Raw genomic sequence first — 19,247 nt, 5'->3', positions numbered from 1 at the left:
TAATGGTTTTCAAAATAATGCTTTTTCTATTTCTGTCTATTTCTGACATAATACAGATATCACTTGTGTCTCAGTATTTTGTCAGTAGTTTTCTTACCAGCAGCCAAGCTGGTGATGCTGCTGTGTGCCAATGGACAGCGCTGATAGAGCTTTGGCTGTTATGCTGGAGGCTCACTGGTCTGTTTGCAGGTAGCACAGGTATTCGTACAAACATGCGCGTCTCTTATCCTTCTTCTCTGACTTTTTTGTTTCCAATATGTAAAATTGCAATCATTCAACTTTCCTGTAACCAGTGCAGCAAGTGGATTTCCAACAGGAGACTCTGGTGTAGAATCTTAATGTGCAACTCCCCCAGTAAAGAGGTATGAAAAGAATTTTGAAGAAATTTGAGGTAACAAATTTCACTGCCAGCATTACTTGATTGACTGTACAGATCTATATAGAAGTGTTGTAGCAGGCTATCTCTGTTGTGATGGGCCACAAGATCATCAGCTTGTGCGGTTTAAAAAGAAAAAAGGCTACTTTTTAGAGCTGTGATGTGCCAATAGAGGGGCGTCCAGGATTAGTCACGCTGAACTCAAGAGATCATCGTCTCTCAAGTGTAAGAGTTTATTAGAGCTAAGAGGTTCTACATATCTACAAATTACCAATACAGCAAAGCTAAAAGTATAGTAAATCTAGAAATACGGCAGGACTGAAAAAAGGGAATACGTGTATGTATCAGAGCTCTACAGTCAAAGCATAGGTGCACAGTAGAGTGACCGCTCTTGCCCTTTCCTTGTCCCTACAGACCACCCCTCCAGAATAGTTTTTCCCGTGTTGTTCTCACCGTGCTCGAGCTGTGCCGGGATGGTTCATGTCCTGCAGGCAGCTGGCATCAGGACGTTCCCACTGATGGGTGGGTTGTCGGGTCCACAGGCCACCTGACAGCAGAGCCAAGTCCACACCCAGCGTTACGTGGCTTGTTTTCTTTCATATTTCCTTTGCTTCTGGGTTTAGCTCATTATCCAGTCAAATAATGTCAGCCCATAGCTACACAGGAGTTTCACAAGCTCAGGTGGTAACAGTGTACATGTCAACAGATAACGCCAGGTCTGGCTCTTGCCAACTTGAGCTGCTCCTGCAGGCTGAACTCTTGCATGGATTCACCGGCAGGTCACTGGGTGAAGGCACAACTTGCAAAGTAGAAGTGGTTTTAGTCTGCTGGATGATGGCGGGGATGATGATGATAATACAAGCAGTCTTATCTCTTGGCTTGTTTATCACAATTTACTATAGCTATGACTAAAGCTTTTGATCCTGAAAAGGCTCATGTTGATTCTGAACTCAGCAGCTATTCTTACAGCCAAAAAGAAAAACCAGCCAAGAGCTCGTCACTCCCCTGTACTGCTTTGTGCATTGGCTCCTCAAGGAATACTAATTCAAGATTTTCTCCTGATTTTTAAGGTCTCCCGAGGGGATTACTTGGAAAATTGCCTCTATCTCTCTGGCCATGACTACTCATGATAATTATGTTTCTTGTAACATAATATAATATATAACCATAATACAGGTTAAAGTCAACATGAGCTGGGATTGCTAAAGCTACTAAGATATAGAAGAATCATATTACTCTAATTTCTTTCAGTGAATGAAAAGAAGATTGTACCAGGATGAAGTGTATCTTGGAAAAAGTAGCGCTAGATAATTTATTGGAAAAATACTCAGGGAAAAAAGTTATAGTTTTTAGTAGCTTTCTGTGTCTCACTTCTACTAGCACTGTTTTAGGGGCAGAATACTGCGTCGTGGTGGGGAACCTGGGACAAGAGTCTTACCACTTTGTGTTGCATTAGGACTTTGAGTAACATCATATAAAATTGATCAATTCTTTGGGTTTTTTAGAAAAGTTTTCACACATGCTAAAGTAATATCTGTATTTATTTAGGCACTTGCAAGGCTTTTAAAAATGTTCTTGTTGCACAAAGCATTTGACAAGTCTTTCTAGAAGTTACAAAGCAACCTTTTTGAAGTCTTTAAGCCTTTCCTTGTGCAAAGTTACTGCTCACTGGATGCAGATGGGAATTTCCCATAGCTCCTACTGAGTAATACTCATTTTAATGTGCCTATAACTATTCTCTTGAATACCATTTCCAAAGTATGATCAGAATATAAAAATAACAGTCTTTTTTCTGCATGTGTTTAATGTTCACATGTTAGCGGTGCTATTATACAAGCAAATTGTGAGCATTGCCTATTCTGTGATGTTTTTGGTGAAAAAATTTTATATGAGTGTCTGGCTAAAACTTGCAGCAGCTGATGGTCTTAGAACTAGAGACACAGGAATGTGTGAGCTTGAAAGTTTGAAAGTCTCTAGCAGATTGTAGTAAATTCACCTTTATGCACGTTCTAGTTCTGTTGAATTGCTGTGACATCATCTGAGTTTTAGTGAAAAAAAAGCTCAGTAGTGTGTGCAGCTTTTGCACCTGACTTGCCAAAGATGAAAGTCCCTTTGTTCTCGAACTGCCTGGGTTTGTCAAAAAGCTTGTAGATTGCCAAGTAATATTCTTGAAGCTTGCTCAGATAATTAACCCAAAGAAAAAGAATTCTAAGTGAAAAATACAGTTTTAGTAATATCTACTTCTGTCTTTTCACACTGTTCAAGGGAATTAATCATTTAAATAAAATCAGGTACATTAGATAGGCAGAAAATTAGGTAGGCCTTTGTCTGATTCAAAAAAAAAAAAAAAAAAGTTCTCATCTCATGATTATTGAGGTGCTTTTTCAATCTTGACAAAACAGTTTATCCTGAAGAAAATGGAAATGCTTAAGAGTTTAAACTGGCTTTTGTTACCAAACCTTCTGGTTGAAATTGGTATACTGGTACCAACAATTTAAGTTGAAAATATTTGATCAAAATAACTTCAAGAGGAAGGTCCTCACTGGACTCATCTTTTGTGCAAGGCTAAAGATGACAGGAATTCTTGCACACTTCATTGAAGCCTGATCAAGAACACTTTGAAATCTTAGCTGTAGGGTAATGCTTTAAGTGTCTCAAGTCTCTTGGCATCTCAGTAATTGTTGCTTTCATTAACTCTTTCCAACAAGCATGTCCAAGAACTTCTTGTCATTTTGCATGTTACATGTACTAACTTTAACAGTAGTTGGAAAGCAGAGCCTCGCCTCTAATGACACTTGTCCCTTAAGAAGGCAGGGCAGGCAAGGTGGGTAGGAAGATGGGCATCCAGTTTTCTGTCTTGCAAATGATTTGAATATTGGCAATTTTCTGTTTTCTTCAAATTATTTTTTATTATTGACTTTTCTTCAAAGTATTCAAATTATACTTAATTATAATCTCCAGTATAAGCCATTTCCCATTTTGAAATATGTATAGAGCTTTTACTAACCCATTTTGTCTTAGGCTATACTAGATTTTTAGATGTTGGAGGAGATAATGAAACAGCAGTGTTACTTTTCTTTGGCACTTGGAATCTCAAGTCTTCGATTAAACTATGATAAATTTTCCCCTTATTTAAATTCTATAAAAATTGGTTTAAGTCTGCTTAAATTTCTTCCTCTATTTTCTAAATTTTAAGGAAGTTGACACAAGGTAAATAGTAGTAGTGACCTTTTTATTAATATTACAAGCAATGAAAGTTAAAAATTACTGTGATACTAGCAGTTCTTGTACAGTAGCTAAGATCCTGTTATCAAATTCTGTTTTATTTTATGGCATATTTTAAATTTAGAAAGGCAGTAAAAGCATGCAATTTAATATTTAAACATCTGTCTTGGGGGACTGCTTATGCAAATTTGTGTACATAGAAGTATGCAAATAAGCTATACCAATTTCATGTGTAAATCAAATGACGGTATGAAACATTATTTAAACTTAAAATATTCTTAAACTTGATATGAATAGAAGCCTGAGAACTGTTAGGATGCCTGCAGAGTCGGAGCAACCCTATTGCATTATTTTTGCTTGGTTCTTCTTTGGAAGATTCTTTTCAAAGCTTTTAACGGCTTTAAGTTTTTGGAACAAACCCCTTTCTTTTCAGAATCCAAGCTCTTTCTATCATGCTTAAAGTAAGACATCCAGACCAGATATCAGTTCCCTATCTGTTTTTTAAGTCATCTCATTGTTTTCACTCCTTGTGATACCTAATTTAGATATGAGATTTGACTTCTTTAAAAAGTATTCTTTTGAACTATGCAGTTGTTCTAGATTTCATTGTAGTTCTTTACAGTAGCTTTACCAGAATGATCAATGCTTTGATATTTTAAATTCAAGGAAAGATAGTATTAGTGCTGGTAACTAAATGAATTTTTACATCCTTTTTTTCCTATAAATTGAATAGGTAAATTGAAGACTGTTCTTCTTAAGGATGCATTTTACAAGCTTACTACCCACATACATTTTCTTTCTCACTTGAGATTTAAGTGCTGCAGTTTTACTATGTTCATTTTTATGAATAGAACAGACTTTGGTTGAATCATCAGTCTGCCTTCAAGGATGATACTGAGATCTGCTTTACATTTTATGTGCAAGCAATTGCTATTCTTCTAGAATCAACTGTTTCTTTTTACGTGTACTATTTCTGTGTAGATGCATGTGAGATGCCTAATAATTTTTAGATTTTGGGGTAAAGCTCTTGTACTACTTTAAATTATAGAGGAACAAAATAGAAATTAAATTTGCTAAATTAGAAAAGCCACAAGGTGGCATCAAGTTGTCAACTCTATCCCTTGCTCCTAAAATTTTTAAAGGTCAAAATTTTACCAACTTTGTGGATCTCTACATAGAAACCAATCGGAATAGTGTAAAGAGATAGTCTGCAGTTTTTGGCAGGTCCTTTTCTTCCTTTTGTAATTTGTAACTTGCAAAGCAACTTGCCTTACCTGCTGCTTTTCATTTGTGTTTCAAGAGAGAAATATTCATTTGGGTAAATGTGAAAGATGCCTCCAGGAAAAAAAAAATCTGCCAGTGTAACATATTTCAGTGTGTAAAAGATGAGAGTTCTTTTCCTAAAATATGGTATGATTTATGTTAAGGCAGTTTCTGATTTCAATGTGAGAGGAATAAGAAAAATTGAACTATGGATAGTAATGCTCTTATAGACTTCAGAAAAATATTAGATATCCTTTAGTTGTGTCTCAGTGTGAGATTAATAGTGATAATTACTGATGCTGTGAATTAACACAAACTACTTTTTGTTAGAGGTCCACAAACACAGCAAAATGCTTTTAAGTGATATTAAAAAAAAATAACAGTCAGTGAACTAAATACACCTAGAGATTAACAAAAGATGTAAGCTTGTTAAATAAGTTCTAAATGTTCGGAAAGTTATAAAGTCTCAGATTTGACCATTTCAATATATTGATTTTTTTTAAGTTCCTGAATTTTTTACATTGCAACAGATCAAGGATATTGAAGGACAGACAAGTATTGTATGAATCTATCCTATATAGTTTGCATCTTGATAATATGTTGCAACTTGCTTATATATTGCAGAAGTGGGTAAATGAAAATGAACGTTCAGGTGAGGGTAAGCTGTATACAGAACGTGCAGATTAAAAAGACTTCTAAGAATAGACTTGGAGGTTCTCAGAGCACTCTCTCACTGAACGAATCAGAGCACGTGGTAGTTCCTGAAGTGCTATGACAAAGAAGAAGAACTATGATGAAACTATGGAAAAAATGAGGGAAAAGTAGAATGTACTAAAAGTTTGATTACAAGGTCGTACAGTAATAGTAGAAGCTGGTTATCCTTCAGGGCGAGTGGGGAGTTTTCCACTGTATGATATACATGGGAATCTGGAATTTTTCACGCGTAATAACTTGTTTTCTGTTAATACCCACACATTGATTTGTGAACCCAATGTTTTTAGGTGTTTAGGTAGGACAACACTCACATAGCAGAAAACATGCACTAAGATGAAAATAGTTAAGCAGCTATTTTATAAAAGTCTAATGTGATAGAAACTATTGGAACTGAAAGAGAATGAATTCCACTGGTGAGGAGATACACTGTTTATCTGAAAATGATTCAGTGAAATCCAGGCAAGTATTAAGCTTTCAGATCTGTTTTCCTGATTTTGTTCCATGTCAGCTTGTTCTGCTTGAATGATTAAGTACTCATGTATTAAATGTAAATCATGAGTTAACTATATATAACTTGTATGGTAAATTAGCAAAACTAAACTAAGCAACAAGTTTTTGATTAAAATACTGTGTTAAGTGGTCGTCTTAAAGAAGATTTGTATTTTTCAAATTACATGGTTTTGTTGCTAAATTTGTTTGAATTTATGAATATTCATAATATGCTCCTTAACAGTCGAGAACAACTTATGCATAAGAATTAGGTATGCCATCTTTGAGCAAAACTGTGAAGTGTTCAGAAACTTTGAGGAAATGAATGTTCCTTAAATAGCTGAACAGTGATTTCTGCTCTTTCTGATGCTCAGGGTACAGCTGCACAAAGAAAAGCTACTCTAAGACAAACTGGAGTTTGAATTTGCAGCGTGCTGGTTACTTAAGAACAACTTTCACATTGGAAATTCCACATTAGACAATCTGAAATATCTTCTTGTGCAAACACTGAGAAATAACCTGCTGTATTCACAAGGAGTTATTGCGTGCAAATGAACAGTTGCCCCAGAAGAGCTAACACGCTATAAATTAACAGCAGCACTTACCTTGTATGATTGAATACATCAGCTTCAACGTTGACTCTATCAACGTCATTCTTTTTTTCTACTGAGAGAAATCGTAGCATTATAAACCTACTTGTGGTTATACATGCCTTGTAAACAGAATGTGTATCATATAAATATTAGTGACTTATCATAGAAAAACTTCACCTTTATCTGAATGCTTCTGAAAAGCATTCGTTTTGTATTTAAAATCAATATATTTTGTTTTCAGGACAGTGTGAAATGTTAGTAAAACTATCCCTGTTGATGACTTTCTTAGAGAAAGCAGATTTTCCTCTGTAGTGTGTATTGCCATCACAACAAGCGTATCAACCATCACTGCTTCGTGCTCTCATATCTTCCTCATCTCAGTGGTATGCTTTCGTTACAAGCCATTTTAAACAGCTGGGCTTGAAATACTGGAGAGAGCTACTCTTGCTACGTTGACGACAGTATTCAGGTGGCAGGAGGTGCTGGTGAGGCCGCTGACTGTTACAAAGAGAGAAAAGATGTGATAAATCGGTTGCAAAGGAAGGAGCCTCTGTGAGGTTTTGGCTTCAATATGTGACAATTAATCAGTTCTCGGCTAAAATGCCAAAATACCTAGAGTTGTGAGCTGAGGTTTATCCATGAAATCATCAGTGTAAAGCTGTGATTTACAAAACTAAGAATCATAACCCCCATCAGAAAGTGATTTGCAGAAATCAAGCTTCCAAATAGAAAGGAGGTCATAGGCAGAGAAGTGGTAGTTATCACTTGTATAGTCTTATTTAAAAACTTGATTTGCTACAGTTGATCAAATATTTTAATGTTAGATTTGTGAATTTGTTTCAGTCGAAATGTTCCCAAAGCCCTGCCTTTTCCTTTCATGTTTCTGCACTGAGCCAGGGATAGGTTTGCCCGTGAATCACCTGAGATGAAAATTAAGAGGAAAATGTTGGGAAATCCCAAGTAGATCATTTGAAAATTATTTTGTCAGGTTTGATCTTCTTTCTGGTGCTTTATGGATATTTTGGTGGTGAAAACCACAAGGACAATCCACAAGTGCGTGCTATGGAACCTAAAGCAAAGTTTCCTCATTGTAATTCTTACGGCTGTAGAAAAACTCTAGAAACTTGAAACTTTGGGTCACAAGAAGTAAATTTCTTTAGCTTGCTGTTTTTCTTTTCTTTCTGTTCCGTAAAGTGTTGTGACCTTTTTTATTATTTTTAAAGGAATTGTTAAGGAGAGAATTCATGATGGTTCTTCAAAATGTATAATTAATGTGCCATACAAACAATCTTTTCACATAGAAAATTCTATTTTTCTATAGGAACAGCTGTAAAGCATCTTATGTCCACTTTCTTGGCCAAAAGAAGGGTATTCTTTCAAATTGCTGTTTCTCAATTACAAGGCTTCTCTCAAAGGCAGTCAGCCTTTGGTGCTGCAGGCATGGCTCTTCCTTTGGAATGTGATACTTCGATTTTTACCATTTTCTATCTGAGTAATGACTGTGGAAGGCCAATGGCAAAAATCCCTTTTTCTCTGCAGAAGATTTTTTGTTTTGGGCTTTTTTTTAAGTTGTGAAATAACACTTTCTGACTCAGGTGACTGGCATAGATATTGGTATTTTAACCATCAGAAAACAGAGACAGCAAAAGTCAGGACTAATCCATTTCCTATAATGAGGGGTTAAGTTTATGACTTGAAGGTTAGTAGGAGGTGATTTTCAAAGTTACAGAAGCTGCTGACTGTACCAAATGCCAGCTCCAGACTATTGCAACTAATGGTGTGGTTTTTGAATGAAGCTAAGGGGGGAGAGAGAGATTTTGAGTAAATGCTTGTTTTCTATGGCCTTGATGAGTGATCTTTGTTTGTACTGCCCAGCTTTTAAGATAAAGATCAAGTTTTAACTTTCATGGTGAGAACCTGGAAGCAGTTTTTATTTATTTATTTAAGGGTTATTTAAGTCTTGGAACTTGAGGCTCATTGCAGAGTCTCCTGCTTATCAGGTTTTATTTTGAATTACAGAACATATTGTTACTTATGCATGGGCATGCAAATGTGATAGCACCTTACTGGAGTCCTTTCAGACAGTTTTTTTCTTCAGGGTAGGAGCTCTGACCTTTCTGAGTATGTCTCAGTTGTATGTAAGCTACACTGCATATAGCGTTTAAGTAATTTTCGGGTTAAATGTATGTTTGGTTTCATGTTCTAAGGTTTTATGTTATCTTTTGCAAATGGATGCAACTGGAATATTTCATTTATTTCTTTACGTTGTTAGTAATATCCTTTGTGTTCAGCAGAGTTTCACAGAAATATCCGAGAACAGAATTCTTTCTTGCAGGAATTTAGTGTTGCTTTGCAGCAGGACACATTTGACCTCATTTTTCTCTTAGATAGTGTGTTGGCTCTGTGGAGTTAACCAGAGTAATGGTAGTGCAGGTCTTCTGTTTGTTACATTACGGTAATTGGATAAGGCATGAGCAGAACCAATTATCATGAGTGCTATTTCTGGGCACTAAAACTCTTCAAGCCAGGAATGCATTGCACTTCCTGGTCCTAGTTTTCCATCCAGAGTATAAACTGATCTCATTTTAAAATTTATATAGCTAATTGCTTACACTGACCTATTAGCCCTTGGTTCCAAGTAATTGTAGCTATGATGAAACAACAGTATATATTTAAAAAAAAAAAAAAAAAAAGAGAGAGAGAGAGAAAAAAGAAAGAAAGAAAGAAGTTCTCTGAATACAGGGCAAAAAATGATGATTGGCATGTCCTGCTTAAAATTGAAACCTATAAAGACTTATCAGGTTGTCTCTCCTCCTTGCAAGTTTAAAACAGGGTCTGTTCAAAAAACAATTTTGAATATATTCACTGTTTCCTTTCACTTTAATGAAAAGATACTGCCCTCACTTTCATGGTATCTTCTGTAGCTTTGTATTCATGTAAAAACGCATGTACCTGACAAGGAGGCTAGCTGTTAATGTCACCCGTTCTCTCTTTCAAAAGGAAGGTGCTTCTGCCCGAAAAACACAGACTCCAGCAGCACAGCCCGTACCACGACCAGGTAAGGTAACATTGCGCTTTTGTACGTGTGAGCTTCAGAAAAGTTGTTCTTAAATCTGTAGCTGAAGAGTGAGGTGGGAGTCGTTTATGTGGCCTTGAACGATATTTACTGAAAAGAGGTAGTAACTGGTTTGGTTAATGTTTTATCATGCGCAGCTCGAGAACTGAAATGGTCCCAGGCTAGGGGATCGGGTTCGCTCGGAGCTGCTGCCTGACAAGCCTACCGAACGGCCGGACTAGTGAAATCAGAAAGACGAGTGGCAGACTTCTTGTTTATCAGCATGGTAGTTCACAAGTGCCGGGAGCTGAAATGCTTTTGAAATCCAGCTCTTATTTGCCACGCTGTGCAGCATGGATCTTTATCAGCTGAAGAAAGGATAAAATCCTAAAACTTAAGCATTTCAGTTTATTTTTCTCGTCCTTGGTCTTGATGTCCATTTGGAAGATTCCTTGTGAACTGCTAAGGATCAGTGTTAGAAAGCTTCCAGAAGTGCTCCAAGCATTCATAACAAGGTTTATTACTTCTGACAGAATTAGTTGAATTAATGCTAGTAAGTGATAAATTGCACTTAGTGTCCAAGTGCTTCAGTTTAGATTAGATATCTGTTGTAGTAAACACAGCCCAAATATATCGTGAGGGGTAGTTAATGCCCTAAGGAGAACCAACCTAAAAAAAAGCTAATTTCAGAAAAAAACATATTATTACTTCTATTATCACTATATCAGAAATCATTTATATTTCTCTTAATAAATTATCATCATTACTTCTTCCCACTTCTTAAGAAAGACTCGTACGTACGTGAGATATTTGTAATGGGGCTAGAATCTTAAACTGGACTTTTAAAAATCCTAGTCTAGTAAATTTTAGCTACCAAGTCAATTTTGAACATCAAATTGAATCTCAATTTGAGTTCAGAAATAGAACAATGTAGGTACTTTGTCTCATTTTAATGAGAAATCTGCAGAAAGATGTTTAAAAAGAATGCAAGAGTATGAATAGTATATGAGAGGATCAGTGTTAGCAAACAGCTATGTACGTGTCTGCTCTCAAGTCTACATACTGTAAGAATTTTTGTTTCGGTGAGAGAAAATCTCAAGCAGAAGATATTTAAGAACAAAAAAGGTTATTGCTGTTATAAAGATGTTTTCAAGGGGTTTTCTCTTTTATTAAAAAAAAACTGTAAAATTAATATACCTGCTTAGAAGCACTGCTGGAGTGTTTTGTGGTCTTGTTTAGACTACTAAGCGCTATGAGTACATGCCTTGCTAATTCTTTGAGATATACTGGTAGGATTTAATGCTAAGACTTAGTCTTGTAAAAATAGTCTTCCCCAAAAGCCTTTTTTCATATGGAATATTCTCAGCATACCTAAATGCTGTTGTGCATGGATTTTTCTGTTTGGTTATTTTGGTACTAGAAAGGTCACGCTGCCTGTCATATTTATCTCACTAGTACTGTTAAGTATAATAATGCATCTGGAGCTGACAGACAGCAGTAAAAGGGTAGAAAAGGCAAGAGCAGGAATCTGACTGAATTGTCTTTTTGTGCCTTGTATAGGTTATACTGATGCTGTTCTTCTCTAAGGCCAATCCAATCCGATATCTCATCTCCATATTGTAAACTGGAGAGAGGTATAGTCTGAAGAAAGTATATACCGCTTAAACTTCATTCCAAATGAAAGATTTTCTTTCTGCCTGTTCTAGAATATTTTTGATTTTGGAACTTTTAAAATATCAATTGTTCTGTTCTTAATGGTCAGAGTATTTAAAACATGCAGTCTGTGAGAGGATCCTATTTTGCACAGAGAAGCATTAGTTTAATTAGAGAAAATAGTTTTATAATACTGATCTGAAAAATATCAGGTGCACTTTTAATTTCAAATTTTTGTGTGCCTACGTAGAGCATCTAATTTTCAATTAACCTGCAACAATGGCTTAGTGCAGCTCTCAGACTTCTTACAAATGCTTTTTTAGGGCAACTGATGCTGTCCATAAATTTGATCTGTATATTTGTCCATATATTTTTTTCCAGGAAAGACAGATACATAGAGATCTAGATTAAAAAAAAAAAAAAAAAAGTTCATGTAGTTCAATATCGTGTCACCAATTATATCTGTGCATTTGACAGTGTCAGGAAAAGATAATTAAGGATATGGTCTCAGTATTTCAACAATGGCAACTATGTGGTGTGAATATTTATACTGTTCTATCCAGTTTGTGAAACAGTTGGTCATAAATAAACATGAGCAAGTTGGTGTTATAAAATTGGAAGTCAATTAATGAAATTTTTCATGCATAGAAGAAGTTAAGACTTGAGATAGTGTGCATCAATCTTGCTACTACTTACTATTTTCTAATTTTTTGAATCAGGATAAACATGTATGATGAGAGTTATCAAACTCAACAGTTCTTTCTTTAAGTTATTACTCCTGAAAGCTCTGTTCAGAAAAATGAGCTACAAAATGTTTGGAGGAAGGCAAGTTATTCAGTAATAACACCAAAGTGAAGAAGCATAAGCTTTTCCAACTTTAAACTGAAGTAACTCTCATATTGTGGAGGCCACTGAATAGGAAACCTGAAATCAAAACTTTTGGTTCAAAAAGAAAAGTTACAGCTATTAATATTGGAGGAAACACCTAGGGAATCCTTTATCTTCAAGATAAGTTCAATTTTTTTAGTCTTTAGTGTCTTTGGTTTCTCTCTGGCCAGTATTGTTTGCTTTGATGTTTTTGTTTGTTAGCTTTCTGCTCAAGTGCTACCACATTTGTCAAGTTTCATTGTTGCTGGCACCTAAAGAGCTCATACAACTTGGAAATTGCAGTTTAAAGCCAATGTAAGCCGGACATTCAGATTTTGATTGTAGAAAGATCTGTATGTGCTAAGGGTTAGCAAAATTCTGAGGTTATTGTCTGCAATAATAAGTGCTTATGAAGAGGTGAGGGTTTGTAAATATTATTTTGTTGTGAAATAGTTCTTGTGTTGGTTCAGCACTATCGAACTCCAAGATCTACAAGCAGCTTGCTGTTGAAGATTGCTTGCAATAATGGTCAATGTTACTGTGATCCAACCTCTAGGTGTGGTTGGAGAGAGATGGCTAGTTTTAAAAGTAAGCACAGTTGACCCAACTATACTTACATTTTCCAGGCAGTCAGCAGCTTTTTATCTTCTAAAAACTGCAATTGATATATTGCACCTGTAAAAACTATCTAGTGACTGTAACATGACTCTGTTCTTTCCTGTGAGTAAAAACCTTGAATTGTTGCCTTGTGGCAACACTTGTTATGTATTAGTCATTCCGTCATAATTTCTCCTTTTGTTTTGTGTTTTCTTTCAGTTTCTCAAGCAAGACCACCTCCAAATCAGAAAAAAGGTGAGTCATTTTTAGTTATGTTTTCCTTTTTATTTTTGTGAGAACTGGTTGCACTCCATCTTTTGCTGGACTGCAGGCAACAATATGAGGAAGCAGTGCACTGCAAGCAGCTTTTATTATTATTATTATTATTTAACTAAATATGAGTCACCACTCCAAACAACACTAGAGTCTGGAGGCTCCTGGTACAGGAGTACTTTTTTCTTCCCCTCTCTCCTGAATGAAGACTTCCACTTATGGAACAGATTTGGTACAAGTTTTTAATATTTTTTTCCGTAATTTTGGTCTGTAAAGCAAGAGTTCTATTTTGTTTTTAAGGTACAGTTCATTTTAAAACAGGCAAATGTAACTTTATTATTTCTACAGGATCTCGAACTCCCATAATCATTATTCCGGCAGCCACCACTTCTTTAATAACTATGCTTAATGCAAAGGACCTTCTGCAAGATCTGAAGTAAGTAGCTGATTAGAACATATTATATAAAAGACTGTCTTCAGATACAAAGGTATATCTAGTGTACTAATTAATTAAGAAGAAGTAACGACTATCTCATGACAAATCAGTTTTACAGACCAGTTATAAAGGAAGCACTTACCTCTTGAATAGTAGGGAAAAAAACACTCATATGCAAACGACTTTTTTGCACAGTTGTGACCTCTTCCTTCTGAGAAGAAGGATCTACTGTACCAGTTTCTAATAGCTGTAGTGATTTTCATTTATGTAACATCCACACACATACGCCAAATCTGTCTCTGCCTGTTTCACTGTGACCTCTCTGAAACTACGGTCATGCAGTTGTCAAAATGATGGAGACTGTCATCTTGTTTAAACAATTTTTGCCTAACAATCATTGGTAAATAAAGGCCTCCATACTGAAGTGATGAACATTTTTTTTTCAAAGTTCACATACAACAAAAGATAAGAACCTTTAAGAATTGATAAAGAATTATCTTTAAGAATTTATAATGATGCAAATTCAGTTTGTTACTGAGTTGCTAAAATCTGTATTTACTGCTTGAGTAAATGCACTCAGTTCTAAAATTTACTTCATTATGGCTGAATGCAATCAACAGTGCAATCAACAATTTATTGTGGTAATGTAAAATTTACTATTACAGTAGAAAGGAAGTGTCTTTCTGCTTGTCCAGCAGATCAAGGTGTTCAGAGTTGTGTATCTGTTTATACCAGTTAATTCTTCTGAAAAAGGTAAACATTTTCATGTAGAAATATACTGTTGCCAATTCTGTCGGCCACAGGTCTGTTTAAAAAAAATAAAAATAAAATGGAGAGCTATTCTTTCTTCTATCTTTGGTACTTTGCTTATTTTCTGTGAGAATTGTTTTAATATATATTGCTTCTTTCATGAGTAAGCTGTCCATATTGTAATGCTACAGCTTTCACTGGAGTTGCCCTGGAACTTCTTTAAGCTGGACTGTAAGATACAAAGTGCTTTCTGACCTCCAGTTATTCCTAGTTTCCTCCTCACTGCCAGATCATCGAAGATCCAGTAGACATGCTGGGCACTTGGTGTCACTTCTGAAATACTTAATCAGAAAGAAGTTTGACTTTTAATATTACATCAGTCTAGTGATGGTACTGTAATTGTGTTGACAGAGGAAGTTGCTTGTTTGTGGGTTTTTTATGTTTTAGGAAAAAAAATACACCTGTACAAGCCATGGAGTGTACTAAAATGTCTTCTTGCATCTATGTAGTTCATCACTTTTTGATACACAAATAGCTATAAAGTGCCTCTATGTCATGTATGGGTATATCTGTGCTGGATTTGCAATGTTTACAGCTCTGCTCAGTTACAATTAACTTTGATAGATTTGCCTCAAGAGAAGGCCAATCCTTCTAGCACAAAGAATGTAATTCAGAAAAAAATAAAAGAAGATTAAGGGGCAAAGGATGACACTGATGTGGTTAACACATATGGAGAACAGAAGAGTCGAGATGAAAGAGCAAGAGGTGTTCATGCATCCAAAGTGCAGTAACAGAATTTAGAAGAGCAAAAATTTAACTTAGCCATGACAGTTCTGGCACTGTTCTAGAAAATGTGACACCTGCCCTGAATTTTCCACCTTCAAGTTTGTTGATGTAGTTGATTTAGAAATGACCACAGGGCTTGTTTTTACTCTTCTGGCATGCAGAATATAGAATGAGCTTTAGAATTGGTTTTTGATACTATAGTCTAATAAACATGTTGGGGGAGTAGGTGTTGTAAAAATACATCTCAGGTTCTAAACACAATCAAACGTGTGTTATGATGATCTCTGTTACAGTCCAACACTGGACTTGCACTATTCTCTATTTACACATTTTTCATCATGCCTGAGTTGGGGAAGAATGTGTTGACCTCAATGAAAACGTTTCAGAGTTAATGCTAACAATTGGTGTTGAGTTTAGAGTTTAGTCATGAGCAGCTGTGGCAGTTCAGTGGATAGTGTCTTACCAATTACTTCCCACTTTACTTGCCTGTACCCTTAGTAGAGGGACATGGTCAGATCAGAATGATCACTTTGTCAATTAACAGAAATACTATTTATTTCCTAGTTTGAGTACGAAAAGGAATTCTAAGTAATGTGTGTGGAGAGGGGAATCTGTTGTGTGTTTGTTTTGACCAGATTTGGGAGTAGAAATCCAGAGAAGCAACTGAAAAAAATGTGGACTACTGCACAGTCAAGTTTCAAAACGTGTTTCTAGTGTATTGGATGGTTAAAAGGGGGCCAAGTACAAATACATAGTCAAGATGCCAGCTATTATTTTTTTTAGCAAATACTTCCTGAGGGGAGCTGTGGGGGGGTTGTTTGTTTTATTTAACACTAAAATTCCTTAAGTTTGGGGGGGAGGTTAAGTCCTGGTAGTGACAAGGTAAGCCTTTCATATTTGCAATCATACAGTAATTTATACTGATTCTTGATTCTGGAGCATGTTTCTTTTATTATACTTACTGACTAGATGGCTGTTTTGCTCCAAAATCTAGGAAATAAAACATACATGTCATAAACGTTCCGTAAGCTGTCACTTATTCTTGTCCTCAGTGTGTATACATCTATGCAAGCATTTCCTTCAGTGCTTTCTTTAAGATGGTTATATTTTTTTTTTCTTCTTCCTTGTGAATTTGTTCATTGTAGTTTTTTCTTCGCAACATTCAGATGACAATACACGTGTTATTCTGTCATGGAGAAACGCTTTCAAAAACATTTGATTTTTTGTAGTGAATAAAACCAAAGTTACTGCAGTCCAGAAGATAAAGCCACTAAGGCAATATTCAGTTGTACTTCCATCACATAACAGTTTCCAGTTGACTATAAAAAAGAAGAGAACTGGCAATAACCTAGTGTAAAAATGAGTTCTTAATCATAGAAACTTTAGAAAGTCAAGTAGAATTGAGAATACGTATATGAGCCAAATTCAGGGGTGTCTCAGATATAATAATGGTGAAATGATAGATTTCTTTTAGAACAGCAATAATGTTGCATCTTAGTATCCATATTCCTCTAATTTGGAGGAGGTGGTTAGATTTATTGCATCCTTTTAAAATGTGTTTGCCTCTTCATATGTATTTAAAAATGAAATTCAAAAATGTGACCTTTAGATTGATGTTTTTATGAATATTTTATTAGGACTGTAGTGTATAATAACAATGTTAATAATGCTATTTTTTTTACCTCCATGTTCTGTAAGAATTTGTTCTTATTCGGTGCAGGTGATATGTTAAAGAAAAAAATTCTGCTTGCTGCTTTCCACCATTCTGTCTTTTGAGATTTTTTTGGTAGTTTTTGAAATGTGGAAGGTTTGGGTTGGGGGGAGTGTCTTTTTTTTTTTTTTTTTTGTATTGTATTTTATTTGCTTGCTTTTTTCTAATGCCAGCTTTTTCAATCCTGACTCCCATTTCCATTAATTCTGATGAGTGATGAGAAAATCTCAAATAGTTGAATTAAAAGCTCAAGAAGATCAAACAAATCCTCTTCTCTACCCAAACAAAGTTATATAATACAGTTTCTATCTGTTAATAGTGGCAGAACAAGGCTTCTAATTTGCTGGTGAGAAAGACCATTAGGTACACTCATGATTAAAGTTGCACCTAACTTCTGAGGTTTTAAGTTTTCAACTTTACTAGAAACGTTTAATTCAGATGTAATGTTTTGGTAGATAACTTTCGTTTTTCCAAAGTAGAACAATGGTGCGCTGTTGTATATAGCACAAAATTGTTTGTGTCAATTAGTTGTGATAGGTGAAATATGTAAATATATTAACTGTTCTTTATTTCATTCAAAACTGTACTGGAGAAATGCATATCTTAATGGTTTCTTTCTCATAATACCCTAGATGGCCTGAGTGAACTTTTTTCCAGTGTGGCCTGTGTACCATTCTTCTTCTTCATTATTTTCTTTTGAATGTTCTAGTTGCATGTGCACTAGACAGATAAGCATGAGTTAATTTATAGTTTTGTCTTTTGCATAAATAATACTTTTTCTATATTTGCAATACCAGTTAATTTTAATGCACAATTCATAGTTGTTTTCAACTTTTTGCTTTTCTAGTGCAGTTGCATGCAGACACTGGCACATTTCAAAAATGTGTTGTGCCTTCTTTCTTACTATATTTGAAATAGTCTTAAATCATGAAGAGGGATTCAGTTGTTTGTGTAACTTAGGAAAATAAATTTTTTTCCTTGAAGATTTATTGACAATTTCCACATGCTGCTTAAAAATGTGATATTGCATCTGACTTTTTTCTAAAATACAATTTTCTCATTGGGTATAAAATGTTCTTTTAAGGTAGGGGCTGAAAAGAGAAAGATCTGTAATACATTTGGTGGTCACATCTTAAGCATTTTCTTTCCTACAAAGATTCCATATTGAGAATCATGTTATCCCTACTTTCCAAGTATAATTAATTACCAGGGAAGCTAGTAAGCAAATAAGTAAATCTAAAACTTCAGTTTCTTTTTCTGTGTTAAAAGAATTCATCTTCGTAACCAGATGAATCATCTGGTTATGCAAAGTCACTCTTATAAATAAATAAATAAATACTTTTGGGGGTGAAAAATCCCACCTTTCTTGAAGAGCCGTAATTCTGATGGCTAGAGTTTGAATTCCACAAAGGCAAGAGCTATAAAATTTGCTTTATGAAGCAATCATTTCTTAGTGTCTTAGGGTACCCTCAGTCAGTGAAGAGTGAGCTATTGCCACCCAGTAGCCTGTTGTACTCTGGTTTTCCACTTGCCAGTGCATGTGGTAAGACAGGCCATGCATGCCACAGGGGTGTAGAAACAGCTCTTGCTTTAGTTTTGAGGTGCAAGAGACCTGTTAGTACGACTGCTTTCACTATGAAGACATATGAACTGTTATTTTTATGTCTTTTTGCTGTACTGAGTGAGTAGTCATGGAGGCTTGGCATATTGGAAATGAGATGACTTCTGTGACTGTTGCCAGTAAAGCAGAGTTCCAATACAGCTGTTACTTTTCCTGTTGACTATGTGAGATAAATTACTTTTGTCTACTGAATGCTTCTTTATTCCCTAAGGTTTGTACCATCAGATGAAAAGAAGAAACAAGGCTGTCAACGAGAAAATGAAACTCTAATACAGAGAAGGAAGGACCAGATGCAGCCTGGGGGAACTACAGTCAGCGTTACTGTACCTTATCGAGTAGTAGACCAACCTCTGAAGCTTATGCCACAAGATTGGTAAAAACAGATTTTCCATTTAAAACTTTCTTAATCGGGAGAATACAGAACTTGGAGAGGACATAAATTTCTATTAAATTGTGTAAAAAGTGAAAGCGTGTATATAAAGATAGATTTGATTGTTACTGTGTAGGAATTTCTTCTTGTTTCAGGTTACAATAATAAAAAATCAAACCTCTTTAAAGATCTTTCTTCATAAATCATAACTTTCAGCATTTTAGCAGTATGAGCAGGGTAGTTGCTTTTAATAGATTTGTTTGAAATAGTCCAGAAATTTGAATATGAATATGCCTGTGAGTTTTCCAATTCTTGAGAATTGGACATACTGTACTGTGCAAGTCACTGAAACATGCTCTGAGAGAAAAATCCCTCTTTTTAGTCATCTTTCTACATGAGAGTTTGTTGGGCAGGTATAGTTGCAGGCCTCTAACATCTAGCATTATTAATTTTTAAAAAACTATTAAA

At 35.4% G+C, this 19,247-nt stretch overlaps 1 protein-coding gene across 1 annotated transcript in view; it reads left to right on the top strand.

Moving 5' to 3' along the window:
* The window catches only part of CDC73 (cell division cycle 73), a 105,822-nt gene that overhangs the window by 76,521 nt on the left and 10,054 nt on the right, over positions 1 to 19,247 (top strand). The window contains exons 11-14 of the mRNA XM_062581644.1: positions 9,661 to 9,718; positions 13,052 to 13,087; positions 13,454 to 13,541; positions 18,621 to 18,782. Of these exons, the coding sequence (XP_062437628.1) occupies positions 9,661 to 9,718; positions 13,052 to 13,087; positions 13,454 to 13,541; positions 18,621 to 18,782 (344 nt within the window). The remainder of the gene's footprint in view (positions 1 to 9,660; positions 9,719 to 13,051; positions 13,088 to 13,453; positions 13,542 to 18,620; positions 18,783 to 19,247) is intronic.

This window comes from Rhea pennata, chromosome 8 (assembly GCF_028389875.1).
Source record: "Rhea pennata isolate bPtePen1 chromosome 8, bPtePen1.pri, whole genome shotgun sequence".
NCBI lineage: Eukaryota > Metazoa > Chordata > Aves > Rheiformes > Rheidae > Rhea > Rhea pennata.
Note: the sequence above shows the minus strand (reverse complement) of the source record. Positions and strands in the feature narration are given on the sequence as shown.